Source organism: Oncorhynchus masou, chromosome 32 (assembly GCF_036934945.1).
Source record: "Oncorhynchus masou masou isolate Uvic2021 chromosome 32, UVic_Omas_1.1, whole genome shotgun sequence".
Lineage (NCBI taxonomy): Eukaryota > Metazoa > Chordata > Actinopteri > Salmoniformes > Salmonidae > Oncorhynchus > Oncorhynchus masou.
In genome coordinates, this window is record NC_088243.1 from 10,165,888 (window position 1) to 10,184,903 (window position 19,016).

General features: G+C 46.9%; 1 protein-coding gene across 2 annotated transcripts in view; it reads left to right on the forward strand.

Annotated features, from left to right (window-relative positions):
* The window catches only part of LOC135525541 (protein eva-1 homolog A-like), a 23,919-nt gene extending 5,890 nt beyond the window's left edge, over nucleotides 1–18,029 (forward strand). For both annotated transcript variants that reach the window (XM_064953216.1, XM_064953217.1), the window contains exons 2-4: nucleotides 16,057–16,391; nucleotides 16,771–17,127; nucleotides 17,242–18,029. In XM_064953216.1, coding sequence (XP_064809288.1) covers nucleotides 16,283–16,391; nucleotides 16,771–17,127; nucleotides 17,242–17,354 — 579 coding nt within the window. In that variant the 5' untranslated portion in view covers nucleotides 16,057–16,282 and the 3' untranslated portion in view covers nucleotides 17,355–18,029. The remainder of the gene's footprint in view (nucleotides 1–16,056; nucleotides 16,392–16,770; nucleotides 17,128–17,241) is intronic.
* The last annotated feature ends 987 nt before the right edge of the window (nucleotides 18,030–19,016 follow it).

The following is a 19,016-nucleotide window of genomic DNA, read 5'->3' on the forward strand; positions in this document are numbered from 1 at the left end:
AAACGCAGTGGCCTACAGTCCCCTGTTCCTCATTTTTGGTACCGTCAGTATCATCTCCATGGAGGATAGATTAAAGACATGCTCTGGAACAGATTAAAGGCATGTTCTGGAACTTTGGCGACTACCAACTATTCTTTAAACCTCCCGCTTTGGGCTGAATGAGTCAACGTGTAGTTCATATGTGCTTAATCTATGAGCAGAGTTACTGTTTTACTTCAATTAGCCACAAAATCTCTAGTTTGAAACGACTGTTTTTCTGGAAGATGTGCTGCGCCATCTTCCCTACATTTTCCCCTCGTGGGCCAGCCTCCTTGAAATTCGAGTTCCAGCCAATCAGCTTTAGCCCTTGTCATTTCAAATCAAATCAAATGTTATTTGTCACATGTACCGAATACAACAGGTGTAGACTTTACAGTGAAATGCTGAATACTTACAAGCCCTTAACCAACAATCCAGTTAAAAAAAAATAGCTACAAAAAATAAGAATAACAAATAAAAGTAACAAATAATTAAAGAGCAGAAGTAAGAAAAACAAATAATTAAGGCTATATACAGGGGGTACCGGTACAGAGTCAATGTGCCGGGGCACCGGTTAGTTGAGGTAGTATGTAGATGTAGGTAGAGTTATTAAAGTGACTATGCAGCTAGATAATAGCAGAGTAAAAGGGGGGGGGGGGCAATGCAAATAGTCTGGGTAGCCATTTGATTAGATGTTCAGGAGTCTTATGGCTTAGGGGTAGAATCTGTTTAGAAGCCTCATGGACCTAGACTTGGTGCTCTGGTACCGCTTGCCATGCGGTAGCAGAGAGAACAGTCTATGACTAGAGTGGCTGGAGTCTTTGACAATTTCTAGGGCCTTCCTCTGACACCGCCTGGTATAGAGGTCCTGGATGGCAGAAAGCTTGGCCCAGTGATGTACTGGGCCATATGCACTACCCTCTGTAGTGCCTTTGGGTCGGTGGACGAGCAGTTGCCATACCAGGCAGTGATGCAACCAATCAGGATGCTCTCGATGCTGCAGCTGTAAAATCCTTTGAAGATCTAAGGACCCATATCAAATCTTTTCAGTCTCCTGAGGGGGAATAGGTTTTGTCGTGCCCTCTTCACGACTGTCTTGGTGTGCATGGACCATGTTAGTTTGTTGGGGATGTGGACACCAAGGAACTTGAAGCTCTCAACCTGCTCCACTACAGCCTCGTCGATGAGAATGGGGGCGTGCTTGGTCCACCTTTTCCTGTAGTCCACAATCATCTCCTTTGTCTTGATCACGTTAAGGGAGAGGTTGTTGTCCTGGCACAACACAGCCAGGTCTCTGACCTACTCCCTATAGGCTGTCTCGTCATTGTCGGTGATCAGGCCTGCCACTGTTGTGTCATCAGCAAACAGGGAGTATAGGAGAGGACTGAGCACGCACCCCTGAGGCGCCCGCATGTTGAGGATCAGCGTGGCGGATGTATTGTTACCTACCCTTACCACCTGGGGGCGGCCCGTCAAGAAGTCCAGGATCCAGTAGCCGAGGGAGGTGTTTAGTCCCAGGATCCTTCGCTTAGTGATGAGCTTTGAGGGCACTATGGTGTTGAACGCTGAGCTGTCGTCAATGAATAGCATTCTCACATAGGTGTTCCTTTTGTTTCGGTGGGAATGGGCAGTGTGGACTGCAATAGAGATTGCATCATCTGTGGATTTGTCAGGGCGGTATGCAAATTGGAGTGGTCTAGAGTTTCTGGGATAATGATGTTGATGTGAGCCATGACCAGCCTTTCAAAGCACTCCATGCCTCCCCCCTATGTACCTGTACACCCTCTATATAGCCTCCACATAGACTCTGTACCTGTACCCCATGTATATAACCTCCACATAGACTCTGTACCAGTACCCCCTGTATATAGCCCCACATTGACTCTGTCCCGGTACCCCCTGTATATAGCCTCCACATTGACTCTGTCCCGGTACCCCCTGTATATAGCCTCCACATTGACTCTGTCCCGGTACCCCCTGTATATAGCCTCCACATTGACTCTGTACCGGTACCCCCTGTATATAGCCTCCACATTGACTCTGTATCGGTACCCCCAGTATATAGCCTCCACATAGACTCTGTACCAGTACCCCCTGTATATAGCCTCCACATTGACTCTGTCCCAGTACCCCCTGTATATAACCTCCACATTGACTCTGTCCCGGGAGCCCCTGTATATAGCCTCCACATTGACTCTGTCCCGGTACCCCCTGTATATAACCTCCACATTGACTCTGTCCCGGTACCCCCTGTATATAACCTCCACATTAACTCTGTCCCGGTACCCCCTGTATATAGCCTCCACATTGACTCTGTCCCGGTACCCCCTGTATATAGCCTCCACATTGACTCTGTCCCGGTACCCACTGTATATAGCCTCCACATTGACTCTGTCCCGGTACCCCCTGTATACAGCCTCCACATTGACTCTGTCCCGGTACCCCCTGTATATAGCCTCCACATTGACTCTGTCCCGGTACCCCCTGTATATAACCTCCACATTGACTCTGTACCGGTACCCCCTGTATATAGCCTCCACATTGACTCTGTCCCGGTACCCCCTGTATATAGCCTCCACATTGACTCTGTCCCGGTACCCCCTGTATATAGCCTCCACATTGACTCTGTCCCGGTACCCCCTATATATAGCCTCCACATTGACTCTGTCCCGGTACCCCCTGTATATAACCTCCACATTGACTCTGTCCCGGTACCCCCTGTATATAACCTCCACATTGACTCTGTCCCGGTACCCCCTGTATATAGCCTCCACATAGACTCTGTCCCGGGAGCCCCTGTATATAGCCTCCACATAGACTCTGTACCAGTACCCCCTGTATATAGCCTCCACATTGACTCTGTACCGGTACCCCCTGTATATATCCTCCACATTGACTCTGTCCCGGTACCCCCTGTATATAGCCTCCACATTGACTCTGTCCCGGTACCCCCTGTATATAACCTCCACATTGACTCTGTCCCGGTACCCCCTGTATATAGCCTCCACATTGACTCTGTCCCGGTACCCCCTATATATAGCCTCCACATTGACTCTGTCCCGGTACCCCCGGTATATAACCTCCACATTGACTCTGTCCCGGTACCCCCTGTATATAACCTCCACATTGACTCTGTCCCGGTACCCCCTGTATATAGCCTCCACATTGACTCTGTCCCAGTACCCCCTGTATATAACCTCCACATTGACTCTGTCCCGGTACCCCCTGTATATAACCTCCACATTGACTCTGTCCCGGTACCCCCTGTATATAGCCTCCACATTGACTCTGTCCCGGTACCCCCTGTATATAGCCTCCACATTGACTCTGTCCCGGTACCCCCTGTATATAGCCTCCACATTGACTCTGTCCCGGTACCCCCTGTATATAGCCTCCACATTGACTCTGTCCCAGTACCCCCTGTATATAGCCCCACATTGACTCTGTACCGGTACCCCCTGTATATAGCCTCCACATTGACTCTGTACCGGTACCCCCTGTATATAGCCTCCACATAGACTCTGTACCAGTACCGCCTGTATATAGCCTCCACATAGACTCTGTACCAGTACCCCCTGTATATAGCCTCCACATAGACTCTGTCCCGGTACCCCCTGTATATAGCCTCCACATTGACTCTGTCCCGGTACCCCCTGTATATAGCCTCCACATAGACTCTGTACCAGTACCCCCTGTATATAGCCTCCACATTGACTCTGTCCCAGTACCCCCTGTATATAACCTCCACATTGACTCTGTCCCGGGAGCCCCTGTATATAGCCTCCACATTGACTCTGTCCCGGTACCCCCTGTATATAACCTCCACATTGACTCTGTCCCGGTACCCCCTGTATATAACCTCCACATTGACTCTGTACCGGTACCCCCTGTATATAACCTCCACATTGACTCTGTCCCGGTACCCCCTGTATATAGCCTCCACATTGACTCTGTCCCGGTACCCCCTGTATATAGCCTCCACATTGACTCTGTCCCGGTACCCCCTGTATATAGCCACCACATTGACTCTGTCCCGGTACCCCCTGTATACAGCCTCCACATTGACTCTGTCCCGGTACCCCCTGTATATAGCCTCCACATTGACTCTGTCCCGGTACCCCCTGTATATAACCTCCACATTGACTCTGTACCGGTACCCCCTGTATATAGCCTCCACATTGACTCTGTCCCGGTACCCCCTGTATATAGCCTCCACATTGACTCTGTCCCGGGAGCCCCTGTATATAGCCTCCACATAGACTCTGTACCAGTACCCCCTGTATATAGCCTCCACATTGACTCTGTACCGGTACCCCCTGTATATATCCTCCACATTGACTCTGTCCCGGTACCCCCTGTATATAGCCTCCACATTGACTCTGTCCCGGTACCCCCTGTATATAACCTCCACATTGACTCTGTCCCGGTACCCCCTGTATATAGCCTCCACATTGACTCTGTCCCGGTACCCCCTATATATAGCCTCCACATTGACTCTGTCCCGGTACCCCCTGTATATAACCTCCACATTGACTCTGTCCCAGTACCCCCTGTATATAACCTCCACATTGACTCTGTCCCGGTACCCCCTGTATATAACCTCCACATTGACTCTGTCCCGGTACCCCCTGTATATAGCCTCCACATTGACTCTGTCCCGGGAGCCCCTGTATATAGCCTCCACATTGACTCTGTACCAGTACCCCCTGTATATAGCCTCCACATTGACTCTGTACCGGTACCCCCTGTATATATCCTCCACATTGACTCTGTCCCGGTACCCCCTGTATATAGCCTCCACATTGACTCTGTCCCGGTACCCCCTGTATATAGCCTCCACATTGACTCTGTCCCGGTACCCCCTGTATATAGCCTCCACATTGACTCTGTCCCGGTACCCCCTATATATAGCCTCCACATTGACTCTGTCCCGGTACCCCCTGTATATAACCTCCACATTGACTCTGTCCCGGTACCCCCTGTATATAACCTCCACATTGACTCTGTCCCGGTACCCCCTATATATAGCCTCCACATTGACTCTGTCCCGGTACCCCCTGTATATAGCCCCGCTATTGTTATTTACTGTTGCTCCTTAATTATTCGTTTTTCTTTTCTCTTACCTTTTTTTTTGTTGGTATTTTCTTAATTTTCTTAAAACTGCATTGTTGGTTAAGGGCTTGTAAGTAAGCATTTCACTGTAATGCACCTGTTGTATTTGATGTATGTGCGTAGATGGAAGTATGTATGTGTGTAGATGGAAGAATGATCTGCAGGACCAGAGGTTGCTAGCAGTTAGCTCCAGCTCAGCCTTTAACAAGGCAGCATCCTGTAGCACCCAGCATGCCACTCCTGTGTGTGTCTGTTGTAGATGGTGTGTGGAGTTGTCACCACCTTCTCCTAAGCGACCACCAGAGACCCACACCAAATGGTCTCCCAGCGGTGCGGGGGTCTACCTCCAACACTGTCATCATCAGCAGGGTGGATGGCCTGTGAAGCATCGCTGCCAATCAGAAACTCCACGCCCCAATATGGCCCTGCGGTTTCACACGATCCAACATCTTTAATCTGTCAATTTCTTAAAATGTTCTACGAATATCTTCAGTAAAATATTTCATCAGAGCAGTTCTGGGAGAGAACATGGTCTCCACTTCCTTTACGGTCCGTCTTCATCTCACGCAGCCCAGTTTGTTTATTCAATGACACAACAACACTCTTTTTCTTTTCACCAATGCGAAGATTAAACAAAGCCCAATACTCTGTTCAAATGTTCATTCATTTTTTACTTTTTTAATATTTATTTATTTCACCTTTATTTAACCAGGTAGACTAGTTGAGAACACCTTTATTTCACCAGGTTGGCTAGTTGAGAGCACCTTTATTTAACCAGGTAGGCTAGTTGAGAACACCTTTATTTAACCAGGTAGGCTAGTTGAGAACACCTTTATTTAACCAGGTAGGCTAGTTGAGAACACCTTTATTTAACCAGGTAGGCTAGTTGAGAACAACTTTATTTAACCAGGTAGGCTAGTTGAGAACACCTTTATTTAACCAGGTAGACTAGTTGAGAACACCTTTATTTAACCAGGTAGACTAGTTGAGAACACCTTTATTTAACCAGGTAGACTAGTTGAGAACAAGTTCTCATTTACAACTGCGACCTGGCCAAGATGAAGCAAAGCAGTTCGACACATACAACAACACAGAGTTACACATGGAATAAACAAACATACAGTCAATAATACAGTAGAAAAAATAGAAAACAAAGTCTCTAAACAGTGATAAATGAAGCGTCAACATGTTGGATAGCATCTTCCCTATGAAACGCTGGCTCCAATTCCTATTCCACAACACTGCAATTTACAAAGCAATGTTCAACTTACATCGCGCAGCACAAGAGTGAAACACAAGCACCAGTGTCCTTCGATGAGCAACGGTGCGGGAGATTTGGCTTCTGGATTCTTCTCGTTGTTTGGCACAGTCATTGTTCGTTGTCACAGACAACACAAGTGATTCCAATAATCCGACATGCTGCATGTAATTATCCATTCGTCCACTTTCCAATGGTAGTTCGTACTCTTGTAGTGGTGATTCCCTATGTGAAAAAACGCCACTTATGACTCTAATCCAGTCATTTGTCATACGCTTAGGATCTGGAAACAGATGAGGTATTTTCTTAACATATCCACCGTATACATTAACAGCCCAATGTGCCTGAATCATGCTTTCCACCCTGCATTGGATGATGTGGTGTTTTCACAGTGGAGGGAGAAGGGGCTCACAACAATTGGTAATCTATACATAGATGGTCAGTTATCTTCATTTCAACAATTACAGGGAAAGTTCAACATGCCAACAACACATTTTTTCAGATACCTCCAAACCAGGAATTTCGTAAGGACACATATCCCACAGTATGGCATGAAGCCAAATAGTCCTACATTAGATAGCTTGATCCTTGTTTAACCCCATTCAAAAGGGTCGGTCTCTAGACTGTATGATGTGCTACAGGCCCACATAGAGGTATCCACAGACACCATTAAAAGGGCTTGGGAACAAGAACTTGGGTCAGAAATCTCAGATGAGGACTGGGTAGAAGCTCTCAGGAATATAAACCACAGTTCAGTGAATGCCAGACACAACCTTGTACAGTTTAAGGTGATACACAGGTTACATTACTCTAAAATAAAACTGCATAAAATATTCCTGGACACCTCACATTTACATTACATTTACATTTAAGTCATTTAGCAGACGCTCTTATCCAGAGCGACTTACAAATTGGTGAATTCACCTTCTGACATCAGTGGAACAGCCACTTTACAATAGTGCATCTAAATCATTTAAGGGGGGGTGAGAAGGATTGGTTTATCCTATCCTATGTATTCCTTGAAGAGGTGGGGTTTCAGGTGTCTCTGGAAGGTGGTGATTGACTCCGCTGTCCTGGCGTCGTGAGGGAGTTTGTTCCACCATTGGGGGACCAGAGCAGCGAACAGTTTTGACTGGGCTGAGCGGGAACTGTACTTCCTCAGTGGTAGGGAGGCGAGCAGGCCAGAGGTGGACGAACGCAGTGCCCTTGTTTGGGTGTAGGGCCTGATCAGAGCCTGGAGGTACTGCGGTGCCGTTCCCCTCACAGCTCCGTAGGCAAGCACCATGGTCTTGTAGCGGATGCGAGCTTCAACTGGAAGCCAGTGGAGAGAGCGGAGGAGCGGGGTGACGTGAGAGAACTTGGGAAGGTTGAACACCAGACGGGCTGCGGCGTTCTGGATGAGTTGTAGGGGTTTAATGGCACAGGCAGGGAGCCCAGCCAACAGCGAGTTGCAGTAATCCAGACGGGAGATGACAAGTGCCTGGATTAGGACCTGCGCCGCTTCCTGTGTGAGGCAGGGGCGTACTCTGCGGATGTTGTAGAGCATGAACCTACAGGAACGGGCCACCGCCTTGATGTTAGTTGAGAACGACAGGGTGTTGTCCAGGATCACGCCAAGGTTCTTAGCGCTCTGGGAGGAGGAAACAATGGAGTTGTCAACCGTGATGGCGAGATCATGGAACGGGCAGTCCTTCCCCGGGAGGAAGAGCAGCTCCGTCTTGCCGAGGTTCAGCTTGAGGTGGTGATCCGTCATCCACACTGATATGTCTGCCAGACATGCAGAGATGCGATTCGCCACCTGGTCATCAGAAGGGAGAAAGGAGAAGATTAATTGTGTGTCGTCTGCATAGCAATGATAGGAGAGACCATGTGAGGTTATGACAGAGCCAAGTGACTTGGTGTATAGCGAGAATAGGAGAGGGCCTAGAACAGAGCCCTGGGGGACACCAGTGGTGAGAGCGCGTGGCGAGGAGACAGATTCTCGCCACGCCACCTGGTAGGAGCGACCTGTCAGGTAGGACGCAATCCAAGTGGGCCGCACCGGAGATGCCCAACTCGGAGAGGGTGGAGAGGAGGATCTGATGGTTCACAGTGTCGAAGGCAGCCGATAGGTCTAGAAGGATGAGAGCAGAGGAGAGAGAGTTAGCTTTAGCAGTGCGGAGCGCCTCCGTGATACAGAGAAGAGCAGTCTCAGTTGAATGACTAGTCTTGAAACCTGACTGATTTGGATCAAGAAGGTCATTGTGAGAGAGATAGCGGGAGAGCTGGCCAAGGACGGCACGTTCAAGAGTTTTGGAGAGAAAAGAAAGAAGGGATACTGGTCTGTAGTTGTTGACATCGGAGGGATCGAGTGTAGGTTTTTTCAGAAGGGGTGCAACTCTCGCTCTCTTGAAGACGGAAGGGACGTAGCCAGCGGTCAGGGATGAGTTGATGAGCGAGGTGAGGTAAGGGAGAAGGTCTCCGGAGATGGTCTGGAGAAGAGAGGAGGGGATAGGGTCAAGCGGGCAGGTTGTTGGAAGGCCGGCCGTCACAAGAAGCGAGATTTCATCTGGAGAGAGAGGGGAGAAAGAGGTCAGAGCACAGGGTAGGGCAGTGTGAGCAGAACCAGCGGTGTCGTTTGACTTAGCAAACGAGGATCGGATGTCATCGACCTTCTTTTCAAAATGGTTGACGAAGTCATCTGCAGAGAGGGAGGAGGGGGGGGGAGGATTCAGGAGGGAGGAGAAGGTGGCAAAGAGCTTCCGAGGGTTAGAGGCAGATGCTTGGAATTTAGAGTGGAAGAAAGTGGCTTTAGCAGCAGAGACAGAGGAGGAAAATGTAGAGAGGAGGGAGTGAAAGGATGCCAGGTCCGCAGGGAGGCGAGTTTTCCTCCATTTCCGCTCGGCTGCCCGGAGCACTGTTCTGTGAGCTCGCAATGAGTCGTCGAGCCACGGAGCGGGAGGGGAGGACCGAGCCGGCCTGGAGGATAGGGGACATAGAGAGTCAAAGGATGCAGAAAGGGAAGAGAGGAGGGTTGAGGAGGCAGAATCAGGAGATAGGTTGGAGAAGGTATGAGCAGAGGGAAGAGATGATAGGATGGAAGAGGAGAGAGTAGCGGGGGAGAGAGAGCGAAGGTTGGGACGGCGCGATACCATCCGAGTAGGGGCAGTGTGGGAAGTGTTGGATGAGAGCGAGAGGGAAAAGGATACAAGGTAGTGGTCGGAGACTTGGAGGGGAGTTGCAATGAGGTTAGTGGAAGAACAGCATCTAGTAAAGATGAGGTCGAGCGTATTGCCTGCCTTGTGAGTAGGGGGAAGGTGAGAGGGTGAGGTCAAAAGAGGAGAGGAGTGGAAAGAAGGAGGCAGAGAGGAATGAGTCAAAGGTAGACGTGGGGAGGTTAAAGTCGCCCAGGACTGTGAGAGGTGAGCCGTCCTCAGGAAAGGAGCTTATCAAGGCATCAAGCTCATTGATGAACTCTCCGAGGGAACCTGGAGGGCGATAAATGATAAGGATGTTAAGCTTGAAAGGGCTGGTAACTGTGACAGCATGGAATTCAAAGGAGGCGATAGACAGATGGGTAAGGGGAGAAAGAGAGAATGACCACTTGGGAGAGATGAGGATCCCGGTGCCACCACCCCGCTGACCAGAAGCTCTCGGGGTGTGCGAGAACATGTGGGCGGACGAAGAGAGAGCAGTAGGAGTAGCAGTGTTGTCTGTGGTGATCCATGTTTCCGTCAGTGCCAAGAAGTCGAGGGACTGGAGGGAGGCATAGGCTGAGATGTGTGAGAGGTGCAAGCAGGACGAGGGGACGTTGACCCACTTATTCTGGACATGCCCTAAGTTACATGCTTACTGGGCTCTCATTTTTGATGACTTATCTAGAGCCTTTGATAGAGTTCTAGCCCCAGACCCATTGACCGCTCTGTTTGGTACAGTTGATGGGAATAACCACGAAGGGAAAGCTGTCTCTCTTTATACTCTATTAGCCAAAAGGCTCATATTGCAATTTTGGAAACTGGAGACTGTACCTACCTTTGAAATGTGGTTACGGTATTTAGGGAATGTAATACATATGGAAAAGATTTGATACAATACCTCCAATAGAAGTCCAATGTTACAAAATTTGGCAGCCGATACTTGATAAATGGTCTCGTCCCGCTTCATAACTGGGTTGGCGATCTGCTGCTACTCTGTGCTGTACTCCACTCAACATTTATTTTTGGCTTAACTACACTGCTTGTAATGACTGTATGCTGTCTTCATATACATGTACCACCTAATAGGATTTAGTTGTATTTTGTGTATGTGTGAGTTAAGTTTTGTTTTGTTCTCTACATTGGCCATCTCATTCAACAGTACAATGAATGTCAACGTTTTGTATTGCTGTCTTTTTTAATACATTTTTTTTATTGGAAAATAATAAACACATTATAAAAAAATAAAAAAAATAAAACCGCTGGCACAGCAGAGAGCCGTCCATAACACGTCCACACACATACATACTATATATATTTTATATGCCCAATAAATGTTAACTTCACATGAAAAGAGTCATGTGTAGAAACTGATTCTTGTGGACGTGTTGTGGACGTCTCTCTGCTGTGCCAGTGGCTTTTCACAGGGGATCCTCGTTCCGACACTAGTAAGAGCTGTGTCTCCTCTCACATGTGCTGCCAAGCGGGGTCATCGGTCTCTCTGTGCAGAATGTGCTTCCTGCCTCTAGGAAGGTGTACGTCTGGATAACCTGGTTGCCTTTACCGTGTTTGACCTTTACTGATACAATAGCAAGTGTAAGTTGTTGGTCGCTGGTCACGGTCTACCGTGACCCGACTGCTGCTTCTGATGACTGTTCTGCGGTTTCCCAGCAATATGAAGCACACTTGAGTGAGTTTGGCTACATACACTGCATTTGAGACGCTTGTTGTAGTCTCTTGACGTGTCCACTTGACAAGCAACCAAACCAAATTCTGTTTCCCTTTAGGAAACCAATCTTCCCCCCGTGGCTCCTTTTTCTGAGTCGTGGACACAGCTCCAATTCCTGACTGCAGTTACAGAACAGACGTGATGTGTTGGGGTTGTGTGTGTGTGTGTGTATGTGTGTGTGTGTGTGTGTGTGTGTGTGTGTGTGTGTGGTGGTGGGGGGGGCTATGAGGATGACACGCTGGTAGCAAAGCTGCTCTCTGTGGATTTGTGACTAGACATGTGAATGAGCCTTGACTGCAGCCTTTGAGTCTTGCTCCTGGATTGTGTTGGATCTTGAATATCACCGAACACCGGATGTGTGGCCATCCTCACATGTTATTTAATGAACAGGATGAGATCAAGGAGTCTAGCACGCCTGCCATGGTGCTCCTGTAACTCACAAGCAGCTGACCTCCACCTGTCCCTGAGCTTGTAGGGTAGTTTCAGGATACAATTGGCTCAGCGTGGTCCGGGTTAAGGTTTGGCCGGGGTAGGCCGTCAATATAAATAAGAATTTGCTCTTAACTGACTTGCCAAGTTAAATAAAATAAAATAAATAAATAAATAAATACTTGTAACCCACCGATGGTCTCCATGGGAATGAAAAGTAAATAAAATAAAAATGATGTTTTTTAAGCTGGAGGCCAGATCCATCTCTTCCATATCTCCCATTGCATTACAACAACCTCTGAGGTATAACGCATAGGCGTGTAATGCCATGTGGTCTTTGGATTTTATTGCCTGGCCAGCTAAAAGCCTTCTCCTTGTATGCCTTGGAAATCTTGTATTCATTACCATAGATCTCCTGGAATAAGCCTTTCTGATAGCCCTTGTCCAAACTAGCTCTCGAGCCTGCCCTCTGGTGTACAGTTTGAGGAAGTGCAGTTTCTCCTGACTCGTTTGGGCTCTATTCTCTCTATACCATGTTCAAATGACTGAATGAAGGATCTGTACTGCAAAATGTCACCATGAAAAACACTAGTCTCTCTGGGTAGCGGAAAGATGTTGCTGTTTGACTAACATTGCAGTCTTTGGAGATGAGAGTGTTTTCTTGTGAAATGTCCTGAAAGTCTTGGCTGTTTTCCCCGGAGTCGGCCAGCACGGAGGGGCCTTGTTCTGTATAGACTGGCAGACTCGGGTTAGAGTCTGGTGGTGCAGCAGTGTTCTCTCTATGAGCGGCTGTCTGAATCCCACTGTGTCCTGACAGTTCTGATTGAGCTGAAACACTGGGAGCCTGGGCTGATTGAATGTCAATGTGCTCAATGACTTGGGGTCCTTTGAGATGCACACTTGGTGCATGTCTGGCTGAAGTGCCCCTCTTCCCTGTGTGAAATTCAAGGTCTGAGATCCTGTATCTCTCTGCTATTTCCTCAAAGTCGTCATTCTATTGTTGTTGAGTTGGCATTTCTTTCTTCCCCTGCAGATGTCAAGACCGTGACCTTTGCAGAGGCAGCTGCTATTTCAATTTACAGCTGAAATCTCCCTGTTTTCCTTCGTCTTTTGTTGGTTTAATTCCTCGTCCTCGTCCTCTAGATGGGTTTAATTCCTCATCCTCTAGATGGGTTTAATTCCTCATCCTCTAGATGGGTTTAATTCCTCCTCCTCGTCCTCTAGATGGGTTTAATTCCTCCTCCTCGTCCTCTAGATGGGTTTAATTCCTCCTCCTCGTCCTCTAGATGGGTTTAATTCCTCCTCCTCTAGATGGGTTTAATTCCTCATCCTCTAGATGGGTTTAATTCCTCCTCCTCGTCCTCTAGATGGGTTTAATTCCTCCTCCTCGTCCTCTAGATGGGTTTAATTCCTCCTCCTTGTCTTCTAGATGGGTTTAATTCCTCCTCCTCCTCTAGATGGGTTTAATTCCTCCTCCTCTAGATGGGTTTCATTCCTCCTCCTCCTCCTCTAGATGGGTTTAATTCCTCCTCCTCATCCTCTAGATGGGTTTAAATCCTCCTCTTCATCCTCTAGATGGGTTTAATTCCTCCTCCTTGTCCTCTAGATGGGGGTTTAATTCCTCCTCCTCGTCCTCTAGATGGGTTTAATTCACCCTCCTCGTCCTCCACTAGCTCCATGTTGCCCCCACATACACAACGCTATCTACAATAGGAGAATTCTCTTCGGTCATATTCCCTCAATAGGCGATCACATCAATATCAATATCTATTTCAACATGGAACCATGAACATGGATCAATAAGAGTTTCTTTAACAGTGTCACTATATCAATCATCTTCACAGTTTGGAAATCGAATTCTGTGGATTCGATCCTTTGTCCAAATAAGTCACTCCAATAGCAAATTTTCCATTACTTTGAATGCATGATAAATGTAGGCATAAACACTTCCATGTACCATCAATCAATGCAGAAGTTTGTGCGTTTCTTTTCTACTCCATTCATTGGTTATACGTCTTTCCAAACAATCCAGTTTTTCAATTCCAACAAAGTATTTTCCAGCTAAGTATTTTGACTAAATGTAGTGGCTAAATTATCCAATATAATTGTCCCAATACAATTTCCATTCTAATTCCATTCTATTTCCATTCTAATTCCATTCTAATTCCATTCTATTTCCATTCTAATTCCATTCTAATTCCATTCTAATTCCATTCTATTTCCATTCTAATTCCATTCTATTTACATTCTTATTCCATTCTAATTCCATTCTTAGCCACAATGGAGAGTTGTGAAATGTTAGTCTTGACGCAGACAAATCCAATTGGCCAGAGTTTGATTCCAGTTGAAAATTAATCATTTATTTATTTTGTTGTTATTCTGGAAAAAAATGTAAAGAAAACTCTACCAAAACTAATTCTGATAATTTAAACTAAAGAAACAAACAGCATGGTAAACATTGTCTGGTATGGTCAAAAGACTGCTGCCATTCCAGTCACTCCCAGAAGGCATTGGAGCATGTCTGCCTTTCAACTGTATTCTCCATTGGCAAGTAGAGGGGGTATATACACATACAACAGAAATTCATCATGAATTGGAAACATACAAAAATGTACAATATAAACTATATGGCTCCTACACAGTGCTTTCTCTCATGTTTAAGTTGTTTCTTCTTTCTGGTGCGTGTGTGTGTGTGTGTGTGTGTGTGTGTGTGTGTGTGTGTGTGTGTGTGTGTGTGTGTGTGTGTGTGTGTGTGTGTGTGTGTGTGTGTGTGTGTGTGTGTGTGTGTGTGTGTGTGTGTGTGTGTGTGTGTGTGTGTGAAGGAGAGGAGACAAACCAAGGCTGCTGTATTTTCTGTCTGTAATATGAGTCCTACGTGTGTAGGAGGTAAGAGAACGAGAGGTGGAGAGGGGGAATGGATGAGAAGGAGAATGTGGGGGGAAGGGGAGAGGGGAATGGATGAGAAGGAGAATGTGGGGGGAAGGGGAGAGGGGGAATGGATGAGAAGGAGAATGTGGGGGGAAGGGGAGAGGGGGAATGGATGAGAAGGAGAATGTGGGGGAAGGGAAGAGGGGGAATGGATGAGAAGGAGAAAGAGGGGGAAGGGGTGAGGGGTAATGGATGAGAGGGAGAAAGTGGGGGGAAGGGGAGAGGGGGAATGAATGAGAGGGAGAAAGTGGGGGAAGGGGAGAGGAGGAATGAATGAGAGGGAGAAAGTGGGGGAAGGGGAGAGGGGGAATGGAAGAGAGGGAGAAAGTGGGGGGAAGGGGAGAGGGGGAATGGAAGAGAGGGAGAAAGTGGGGGACGGGGAGAGGGGGAATGGATGAGAGGGAGAAAGTGGGGGGACGGGGAGAGGGGGAATGGATGAGAAGGAGAATGTGGGGGAAGTGGAGAGGGGGAATGGATGAGAGGGAGAAAGTGGGGGGAAGGGGCGAGGGGGAATGGAAGAGAATGTTCATGTGGTCCAAGGAACCAGGCTTGCCAAACCATGAAAGCAGTGCTGCCTCGTTGTGTTTACAATCTGTCCTTTATGATGTTTTTCTCTGACATATTTCTTCCCTTCACTAAATACTCTCTTTGTGTCATCTCCTTCTGATCAGGGAAACGACACTGGGTTTGGGTAAAAGCTGAGTGGTATTTCTGGGGTAAATCACTGTGTGACTTGGAGAGAACGTTTAGTGGTAGGACTTCCAATTACAGAGCGTTTTTGTAGCTTTATTGACTACATACAGATGAAGGATCTTAATTTGACCCTGCTTCTCACAGCAGGAAAACAATCCTGCAGCATCAGGAAATGTGAATTATTATGTTGATTATAATTTATTTACATTTTTTGTAGGGGTTGATCCTACATCTGTGACTCTATTTGAATGTTTTCAGGAGAAAAATGGAAACCAATGATTGGGGGGTATTCTACGAGTTTTCCTATGAGCACTCTGTAATTTTCTCTAGCTTCATCAGACAGCCCCATCGTCACCCAGAGCCATCAGGGTAGGAGACAGGGTTCATCGCTGGTTCGATGTTTATGTGACACTTTGATTGAACATGTGGCTAACGAGGAGACAGCAGGATGCAATCATTTCTCAGACTTTCTCGTAAATTATGCAAGAATTATGAAATCATCTAGAATTATCGGCCTTTGTCACTCACTACTCACTTTTACTCACTACTCGCTTTTACTCACTACTCGCTTTTACTCACTACTCTCTTTTGCTCACTACTCTCTTTTACTCACTACTCTCTTTTACTCACTACTCTCTTTTACTCACTACTCTCTCTCTCTCTCTCTCTCTCTCTCTCTCTCTCTCTCTCTCTCTCTTTCTCTCTCAACCTTACAGTGACAGAGAAGACTGCTGTCCTGTTCTCAGCTGAGGGGACCAGTGCATATTTCATAGAAGACAGAAGAGAGAACCCAGTACAGACTTTATGGAAGGGGGTAGCCAGAAATTGTTTCCATAAAACCATACAGAATTAAAGACCACAGTCAGCCAAGTCTGACTTATACACAGAAGATATGAGCCTTGGCCTCTCTCATGCCAGAGAGAGACAGTTAGTGACATCATCATGAATGCCCCGCCCACAGGAAGCCCCAGCCAAAATATGGAGGTGAAGGTGGTCTCCCAGGAGATGGCTTTGTTTAGCAACGCCCTGGCAGCCTACACCTTCATAGCAGGTAAACAGTGACTGAAACATCAGGTGTTATTGTTGAACTTTTTGAATATTAGTTGTTACAAATTGTGATAGAAAAACATGTTCAGGTGTCTGTCAGTGTAACCTGGATAAAGAAATAAATCACTCTTTCCCTTTTATTTTTTGCTCTCAATCTCTCTGTCTCTCTCTCTGTCTCTCTCTCTGTCTCTCTCTCTCTCTCTCTCTCTCTCTCTCTCTCTCTCTCTCTCTCTCTCTCTCTCTCTCTCTCTCTCTCTTCTCTCTCTCTCTCTCTCTCTCTCTCTCTCACTATCATCCTCTCTCTCTCTCTCTCTCACCATCCTCCACCTCTCTCTCTCACCCTCCTCCTCTCTCTCTCCTTCCTCCCCTCTCTCTCGTCTCAGACCAGCCTGAACGAGTAACTCTGGTGTTTGTTAGTGGTGTGTGTGTGGGTCTCCTCCTCACCCTCTGTGCCCTAGTGGTCCAGATACACTGTCGCACTGACTGTCACTACAGTAACCGACGACGACATCACCATCAGCATAGCAACAGGCATCACCACCATCACCATGGGGACCATCCCTGTCACCACCATCCCCAACCTGGCAACCCTAACACAAGCAATCCCGGCGTAACCACAGAGACGAGCAGAGACAGCGAATCAGTGGACTGGGACGACGGGACTTCTGACCTATCGGCTCGACGACGGAGGCGATTTGAGAGAACGCTACTGCACACGAGCATGTTCACATCCATAGAAGGTAAACACACACACTGCGTTGGAAACTCTTAAGTACTTAGTGTTTTTTTTATGGTTAAGTATACAATGCATTACTTAATTAATGTTGTTGGTTTGGTTGTGTTTTGGTCTGTAGAGTTGGAGCGAGCTCAGAGGGTTGAGGAGAGAGAGAGGATCATACAAGAGATCTGGATGAACGGACATCCCGACGTCAACACTGTCACACGCAGCCTCAACCGATACTACTGACGGGGACAGAGAAAACAGAGGAGAAAGAGATGGATAGACAGACAAACGGACAAAGAGGAAGGATAATATACACTTTTAGACAGGGTCGCATCAAGAGGGTCATGAAGCACAGGTGTGGACAGGACTGTTAGCCAGAGTGAGTGGGTACAATGACACTGGGCCACAGGACCATGGGTGTGTCTGAGAACACCAGACTGATGTCACGACAGGTTATGAACCCGGGTCCCCCATTGGAGAAACCAACGTCTTGACCATTAGACCAAGAGGAAAGGACCAAGAGCAACCATGAACCTGACTCCACCACACTTAACCCACAGCTTTTAGATCTGTGATGAGGAGAATGCCTCCCGATTGTGGCCCAGGATGGTTCCTCCGGGGTCAGACCCCTTTCAAATACTGAGGTGGATGATGTCACCCCCTAGTGGACACCATCCCCATCACCGTTGACAAAGGCCCACAATTCACCTCTGTGGAAAACTCTGATTTCCTAGCCGAACGTACCGCACTACGTTTTACCTGACTGGCACGGTCATACACAGCACGGTCATACACAGCACGGTCATACACAGCACGGTCATACACAGCACGGTTCACTGCCAGGACAAGGACCACAGAGAAAACCTGTTAACTAAAACATTTCATGTGTGCCTTCACTCAATCTTAATGTGTATTTAATTGATCTACTCTTGTCTTTTGTAAATAAATTCATTTTTATAAAATAGAAAAACTTTGTTTGTTTGTCTCGGGGATGCTTTTAAGGGTTGTTGCAGGGGAAAATGTTGTTTTGAATTTTTAAGATGGAGCAACAATCATTCCTCAGAGAGACTGTGACTATAAAACTATATGTGTTTGGTTGTCAGCAGAGGAGTATTAATAAGGGACCCTTAGTCACGACAGACAGAAGCAGTGCTCCAATCCAGTCAGCTCCTGAGTAGTTCCCTTCAGTCCCCCTATAGCCCTTCAGAAAGATAGATGGAGACACCAGCATATCGCAAAAGTACATATGTGTTAGGTGCTTATTTCACACACATGTGTTAGGTGCTTATTTCACACACATGTGTTAGGTGCTTATTTCACACAAATGTGTTAGGTGCTTATTTCACACACGTGTGTTAGGTGCTTATTTCACACACGTGTGTTAGGTGCTTATTTCACACATATGTGTTAGGTGCTTATTTCACACACTTGTGTTAGGTGCTTATTTCACACACGTGTGTTAGGTACTTATTTCACGACATTGTCATGTTTTTAATGGGGCATCACAGGGTAAACTGTGCAACACTACATTGTGATGTTTTTAATGGGGCATCACAGGGTAAACTGTGCAACATTACATTGTGATGTTTTTAATGGGGCATCACAAGGTAAACTGTGCAACACTACATTGTCATGTTTTTAATGGGGCATCACAGGGTAAACTGTGCAACACTACATTGTGATGTTTTTAATGGGGGCATCACAGGGTAAACTGTGCAACACTACATTGTGATATTTTTAATGGGGCATCTCAGGGGAAACTGTGCAACATTACATTGTGATGTTTTTAATGGGGGCATCACAGGGTAAACTGTGCAACACTACATTGTGATATTTTTAATGGGGCATCTCAGGGGAAACTGTGCAACACTACATTGTGATGTTTTTAATGGGGGCATCACAGGG